Raw genomic sequence first — 7500 nt, 5'->3', positions numbered from 1 at the left:
GAGAAGAGAAGAGAGGAGAGGAGAGGAGAGGAGAGGAGAGAAGAGAGAAGTGGAGGGTGGGAAAGGGACTGCTTTCACCACCAAGTCCACTGAATGAAGCACTACTCAGTCTTTGGAAAAAAGACATCGGGTGGCAGAGAAACAGAAAAGTCCTTAACAGAATGATTTAAAAAGTGGTCTTTAGCTACTGACGTGCACCCTCACCTTCCGACACAGACAGACACAGACACAGACGACACAGACTTCTAGGCAGCTGTTGTCAAAATAGACAGGCATCAAATAAATTATCTGATGGCCAATATGCCTTTCATTTTATTCCACTGCATCTCTTGTGAGATAGAAAATGTGCCACTCGATAGAGAACCATCTAAATGTGGATTTTGACCAATTTGATTGGAAGCGCAGACAGTGAGGGCAACATTAAAGAGACAGGGCCACGACACCTGTAAGGGAAGAAAAGGATTTAAAAAAAAAAAAAAAAAAACATGTGTGTGTACAGTTACTTACATTTTGATGTTCTCATGGTACTGCTTAGTATCAGAGGGCTGGTTGTAGAGAGGCTGACAGAGAGAGAGAGAGAGAGAGAGAGAAACAGACAGAAAGGGAGATAAAAGCATTACTGGGAATGTCTGAGGGGCAAGAGTCCAGTTTCAGCTCAGACCAGCACATCAAGGCACATCAATGATAACCGAGTCCTCGCCTTTCAACCCTCCGACACCACATCTCTCTCACCCCCCGCGCCCATTTCATCTTCTGCTGTCCTCTCTTTCACCCTGGCTCACTTTCCCTCTGATGCTAAGAAACCAGGTCACGGCATCACACATGAAAAAACTCCAAGCCGTCACTCAGCTCTGTGGGCTGGCAGAGCTGGATGCTGATGCTAAGGTAGGTGCTGCTTCTGATGCTGCCGTTACCCTAGCGTTGATGATGCCTGGCTGCCTGATCAGAGCGATCCCCTCAGCTGGACCCGAAGTTGCGCACGTCAGTCAGGAGAAGAACTCATCTTCCAGACAGCACGTTCTCTTGTGAACGTTCACAGCTCTTATGATGTGCTGCTCTGTTACTTTTGTGTACTTACTAATGTAGAACCATGAGCATGCATTTCTGATATTGAAATGCTGAGGCAATGCAAGACAAATGTGCGTGCTGGGTTGTGGACACAAGAGCCAGGGGGGAAGAACAGAAGATTCTTAAGTTGGGGTAAACAGACGTGTGTGTGTGTGTGTGTGTCACACTGTGTTCACCTCAGATAAGATCTCAGGTTTTCAAAGCTTTCCACACTTACAACTAGAAACAAGTAGCTATCTGTAATCACCGCACAAATGTGTGGTAGCACTCTCGCTCCAAATGCCACTTTGTTTGGGGTGAAAATTGGCTTTCTGTGCAGATTTTCCAATCTGGCGTTCCAACATCCCGTAAGAGAAAAGAGCCAACTTTCTTCGGCAGCAGTGCGTAGTCCCTGATTATGGGCACATCAACGTGAGAGTGGTATTCTTGAATCCCCCTCTAATGCACTTATATCGTTTGGCCAATTACGGGGTAAATAAAGTTTGGTGTTTCAATGTCGGAAGTTTCGTGCCGAGTGTAATGGATGGGTATGGGATTTCCAGTAGGATCCCGTGGGTTTAATATCAACAGTGAAATAAACACACACACACACACACACACACACACACACACAAGCAAAAAGAATCATATGTGTAGATATTTTAGGGAGCTGGGAGAGAAATCAAGCCAAGTATAAATAGCTGATTAGAGAGCTGGCAGGACCTGACACACTTGATTGTGTACGAGGGGAGAGAGACAGCCGGTGGCTGATGAGGAAAATAAAGAAGGAAACCTTCTACTCACAAATCGAAAATGGACATAACATGCAACCCATGCTAAGCCTGAGTGGATAAGGGAAAATGGTTGATAGTAAACTATTTGCCTTAACCTTCCCCTCGTTTTACCTTGCGTCTAACTGATTGATTAGGTTTGCGGGTAAACTGTAATTCTGAGCGCCATCATGTCTTTGGCATGTTCTACTTTGTGTTTAAGATTTCCGTCATGGCAAAAACTACTGTAGCAAACATGCCCTCATAGATCAAACCAGATCAGAGCAGAGGCACAGACAGACATACAGGCACAAGAGGTAAGATATTATATCAAAATAAGGAATGGAAAACGGGAACGGGAGAAAGAAATAAAAGAAAGAAGAAAAAAAAATCACTCACCAACTCCACTCTGGGTCCAAGGCCCTCCAAAATCCTGTGAGCCTCCTCTGCTTTTTTCTGTAAGTGAAACACACACAGGGTCAGAACACGTCAACAACCTAGACTCACGTTTCCCATCTCCACGGCAACACCTCTCACTTGCCTGGTCTCATTCATTATCTCCCTCTCTCGCACACACTAATGGATGAGTGCACTATTACTAAGGCCCTCAACGAACTCTCAGGGTGTGCAAGGCCTACATCGAAAACATCTTTACATGCACTCACTCACTCACAAAGTACACACAATGACTCTCAAACCCCCCCCCCCCCCCAACCAACCATGCCCACACACGCACAAGCGCGCAATCACACGCTTACCCACGCAAAGTACAATATCCCCACTTGTCCCTGGTCCACTTACTCTTCTCCACTCTTCATTTCTATTTGCACTGATGAGAGAATGGAATAGCCATAACAAGACAGCCAGCTCTCCAAGGCTTTCTAACTCACTTCATTTCCCTCAATTACAGCAGTGTGTGTGTGTGTGTGTGTGTGTGTGTGTGTGTGTGTGTGTGTGTGTGCGTGCGCGCGCATGTGCATGCGACTGGCAGAGGGAGCATCACACAGCTCTAAGAAAATGGCTATTCATTTTTCAGCAGTGCTAAGATGATACGTAGGCACAGCAGCCTCCACATCTCTCTCCCTCTGTGTGTAGCATAAAACATGCATTTATGAGCGTGTATAAGGGTACATGAGGTTCTCTTGCTCCCTCTCTGAACAGACAGACACACACACACACACACACACACACACACACACACACACACAGGAGTTTAAGTTATGACTCCTGTCACCTTAGCCCACCGCAGAGCTTAAGGACCTCCTAACGAGGCCTGATTAGGGCCGGGTTTACGGCTAATCTAATCCCTTCTGTGAGAGGGGGCACAATGGGAACAGTCTCTCCCCCGTCTCCTCCCCTCAACTCCGCCCGCCGCCTGGCCTTGGGTAACCCCCGTTATTAGGGCTGGCATTAAGAACACACAGGCCAGGAACAGAGCTCAGCGGGGCGATTGGCCAACTCACGGAAAAGACGGGAAGGCTGAGACATCACCCCACTCTGGAAGGGTGGAGGTGTGTGTGTGTGTGTGTGTGTGTGTGTGCGCACCAACATTCCAGCGCAATGTAAGCCTGCTATATGGAGCAGAATCAGCTCATGCATCCTAAGAAACAGCTCCCTCTACTGGTCAATAAGAGAAGCAATGATTTAGGTTCCCCTCAATTCCATTCCATAACCAACCAACCAGTATCCTATCAGCTTAGTCTCTCTGTCTGTCTCTCTCGTACCTGCTGTCTCGCGCTCTCTCTCTCCCACCTGCCAGAGCCACTGCAACTGGAGAGTAGCTGTTGTTGCTTCCAGCTTCACACCACACCGATGGAATGAATAAATCATGGTAGAGATTGAGTGTAATCTCCTGGTGGTTTAAATGCGTGTGTGTGTGCGTGCGTGTGTGTGCGCGTGTGTGCGTGTGTGTGTGTGTGTGTGTGTGTGTATTTGTGTGTATTTGTGTGTGTGTGTGTGTGTGTATTTGTGTGTGTGTGTGTGTATTTGTGTGTGTGTGTATTTGTGTGTGTGTGTGTGTGTGTGTGTGTGTGTGTGTGTGTGCGAGAGAGAGAGAGAGAGTAATACAAGTCTGCCTGTGAGGGGCAGGTTTTAGCGTTCAAACAAGGAACACACCGTTAACACCAACAAACTGTTCAAAACAGCAAGGTGATACCAGGGGGTTTGTGTGAATGTTTGTGTCAACCATATTAGGGTAATTACAGGGAATGGCGCGCGCGCGCACACACACACACACACACACACACGCGCACGCACAGCTCAAAGGCATCTATGGAGGCATGAAACCCCACACTGTTCATATGAAACCCTGTTCCGTCTCACTAATCATGGCTTGTCTTAGGCAATGCATATGCAAAGGCTATGAATAACTTCAGCTTAAAAAGAGCTCCCACCAACGTGACCTAAACCTCACATAACACATTAAAGACCATTAAAACGACACGCGCCACCTGAGAACCTACTCACAGTTCAAGCAGCTCAGGATGGCCAGCCGCAGAGGCAGGTTACTTAGAGGCTACATAACAAATGGATGTGAGCATGTTGTGTGTATGTGTGTGTGTATATGTATGTTATGCAGGACTGTGTCGGAGTTGAAACCCAAACTTGCACGCATCACCTGCTGCTATTGAAGATTTAAGAGGTAGTGGCATCACTGTTAAGAGGGCTGGACACATGCTACTTTGCAGAAAACACACACAGTGGTAGTTTTCCTCTGATGTGCATAGTGACCACTAGGTGGACTAAGAGCAACACCAGCTGCTGCTGTATCTGCAACTGTCAGATGCCACCCTGCAGCACACACATACTTTATGCACCACACAGACATTCAATGAATGGCTGAACACAATGACACAAAGGCAAACTTTGTGCATGTCTCTGGTACTTTAAGTATGCACTAACACACACACACACACTAACACACACACACCCTCTTCAACATACAGTACCAACACCCCTATCTCAGCTCTGTCTTCCTCCCTCAGCACGTGAGCAGGTGAGGGGCAACAGGCTGGTCCAAACACTGATGTGTTTAGGCTAAGGTGCTATATACATACACAAAGGCATGCTGATTACACATAGGCTGTTCATTCTGTTTCCAAAACATAGAGAGGAGAGGGCAAGGAACTGTTGTTTGCATGTGTGTTCTCAGTTCTATGTGTACAAGGCTACAGTGTTAAAACTCACTGTGTGTGTGTGTGTGTGTGAGTGTGTGTGTGTGAGTGTGTGTGTGTTACACGAACCCTGTTCTCATCATAGATGATCTGGACCAGGCTGCGGTGTCTGGCCTGCTTCACACCACACCGATGGAATGAATAAATAATGGTAGAAATTGAGTGTGTATGTGTGTGTGTATGTGTGTGTATGTGTGTTTAGGCTAAGGTGCTATATACATACACAAAGGCATGCTGATTACACATAGGCTGTTCATCTGCTTCCAAAACATAGAGAGGAGAGGGCAAGGAATTGTTGTTTGCATGTGTGTTCTCAGTTCTATGTGTACAAGGTTACAGTGTTAAAACTCACTGTGTGTGTGTGTGTGTGTGTGTGTGAGTGTGTGTGTGTTACACGAACCCTGTTCTCATCATAGATGATCTGGACCAGGCTGCGGTGTTTGGCCTCACTGGGCGGGGGTGAGATGGAGCGCTCGGGCTCCTGAGGCTTGGCCGCCTCCTCCTCCAGCTGTTGCTGCAGAAACACAGGAGGAGACCAGAAAGTGAACGTCACATTAACACACACACACACACACACACACACACACAGAATATGAGATACAGGGCTAAATGTCTCACTGGAGCCCAAGGCCAAGAGCCCAGGCCACACACAAACACACTAGGACACACAATCAATCACTCACACACACACACACACACACACACACGCACACGCACACGCACACGCACACGCACACGCACACGCACACGCACACGCACACGCACACGCACACGCACACGCACACGCACACGCACACGCACACGCACACGCACACGCACATAAGACTATCAGCAGAGTGCAGCAGCACAGTTGCTGGTCTGAGCCAAAGCACAACGACACAGGAACAAGAGAGAGAACACAGAAACAGCCGTAAAAATCTGAGGAGAGTGAGTGCTCCAGGGAGAGAGGCAAACATGTGACCCAGACTCAAACAGCAGTAAACAAGTACAGCCTGATGCCCTTCTGTTGAGAAAGAGAGAGAGAGAGAGAGAGAGAGAGAGAGAAAGAGACAGAGAGAGAGAGAGACAGAGACAGACAGAGAGAGAGAAGAAAAAAGATAGAGCATATTCTAGACCCTTTGAATACCACAAGTCTGAGTAGAACAGTTCTATGATGAGGTATGCATATTGAAGAACAGCTCAAGTGTTCCATTACAGACCCGTGCTTCAGAAGCATGGCACCCCCCTGTAGATGAAGAGGTGACCGGGGTGAAGTGCTTGCAGTGTAGAGCATCTTACTTTCACACCCACGCCTTATTCTCTCCATCTTTCACCCTCTCTCTTTCTCACTCTCCTTATCTCCTTCCCCCATAAACAGGCTCATTGTTAGGATCATTTTCACATTCACATTCACATCCAAGTCACGGTTACGTTTGATATTCTCTCTCTCTCCCCCTCCCCCCCACCCTGTGCGAGTGAAATGAATAACGTGGAGAATGAAAGCATGGAGAGGGCAGATTGAGTAGCACACGCCGAGGGGAAGGCCAACGGATGCAAATCAGCCCCATCACCACCAACCTGATTGTGTCGTTTCCTAGGAGACTGCATCCAATGATGACAGATAATGCTACCAACATACGCGGTGCACAGACACACACACACACACACACACAGACACACACCCTCCCTCCCTCCCTCCGGTCTCTCCTTCCCTTTCTCAAATAAGCCAAAGACGGGCCAGCAGATTCTCGTGAGATATTACACCATTTAAATAAATTGCACGTGGACAAGGGCTTTGTATATTAACAATAACATATCCACAACAAAGTGTGAGTGTGTGTGTGAGTGTGTGAGTGTGTGAGTGTGTGAGTGTGTGAGTGTGTGAGTGTGTGAGTGTGTGAGTGTGTGAGTGTGTGAGTGTGTGAGTGTGTGAGTGTGTGAGTGTGTGAGTGTGTGTGAGTGTGTGAGTGTGTGAGTGTGTGAGTGTGTGAAAGAGAGAGTAGGTGAGTGCCAAGAAAAGCACAGGCGCCATGGAACAACCTAGAACAGCTCCAACCAGCACAAAGACCTTTAAGCTCTCCGGCCAAGAGTGCTATATAAACCACACTCACATATACAAACACGTTCTTCCTGAGGCACAGGTGCACCAAACTCAGATCTGAATTTCCACAGCTCTGTGTAAAACTGTTGAGTATATTATTATGAGTCTGTGGTCTGGCTGTCTGTGTGTGTGGTGGCGTGCCAACAGACCCACCCTGGGCCTCTCAGCGGGGTGATTTAGGAAGCCCAGGGCCCCTTACCAGCCTGTCACAGGAACAGTGTGCATGTTTGAGTGGTGTGTGGGTGGGTGTGTGGGTGTGTGTGTGGGTGTGGGTGTGTGTGTGTGTGTGTGCACGTAGGAATGGGGGAGAGAGATGTATAGTTCTGCAAGCGTGTGTGTGTGTGTGTGTGTGTGTGTATGTATGTATATGTGTGTGTGTGTGTGTGTGTGTGTATGCGTGTGTATATGAATGTGCTAGATTGCTCGGTGT

At 47.7% G+C, this 7500-nt stretch overlaps 1 protein-coding gene across 8 annotated transcripts in view; it reads right to left on the bottom strand.

Annotated features, from left to right (window-relative positions):
• The window catches only part of ncor2 (nuclear receptor corepressor 2), a 93087-nt gene that overhangs the window by 40421 nt on the left and 45166 nt on the right, over positions 1-7500 (bottom strand). For 5 of the 8 annotated variants that reach the window (XM_080852980.1, XM_080852985.1, XM_080852984.1 and 2 more), the window contains 4 exons: positions 5391-5504; positions 5060-5104; positions 2217-2273; positions 508-560 (listed from right to left, as the gene is read on the bottom strand). In XM_080852980.1, the coding sequence (XP_080709106.1) occupies positions 508-560; positions 2217-2273; positions 5060-5104; positions 5391-5504 (269 nt within the window). The remainder of the gene's footprint in view (positions 1-507; positions 561-2216; positions 2274-5059; positions 5105-5390; positions 5505-7500) is intronic. The other 3 variants (XM_080852983.1, XM_080852987.1, XM_080852986.1) reach the window with 1 other exon arrangement.

This window comes from Sprattus sprattus, assembly GCF_963457725.1.
Source record: "Sprattus sprattus genome assembly, chromosome: 15".
Lineage (NCBI taxonomy): Eukaryota > Metazoa > Chordata > Actinopteri > Clupeiformes > Clupeidae > Sprattus > Sprattus sprattus.
This window is presented reverse-complemented; position numbering and strand designations above follow the sequence as displayed.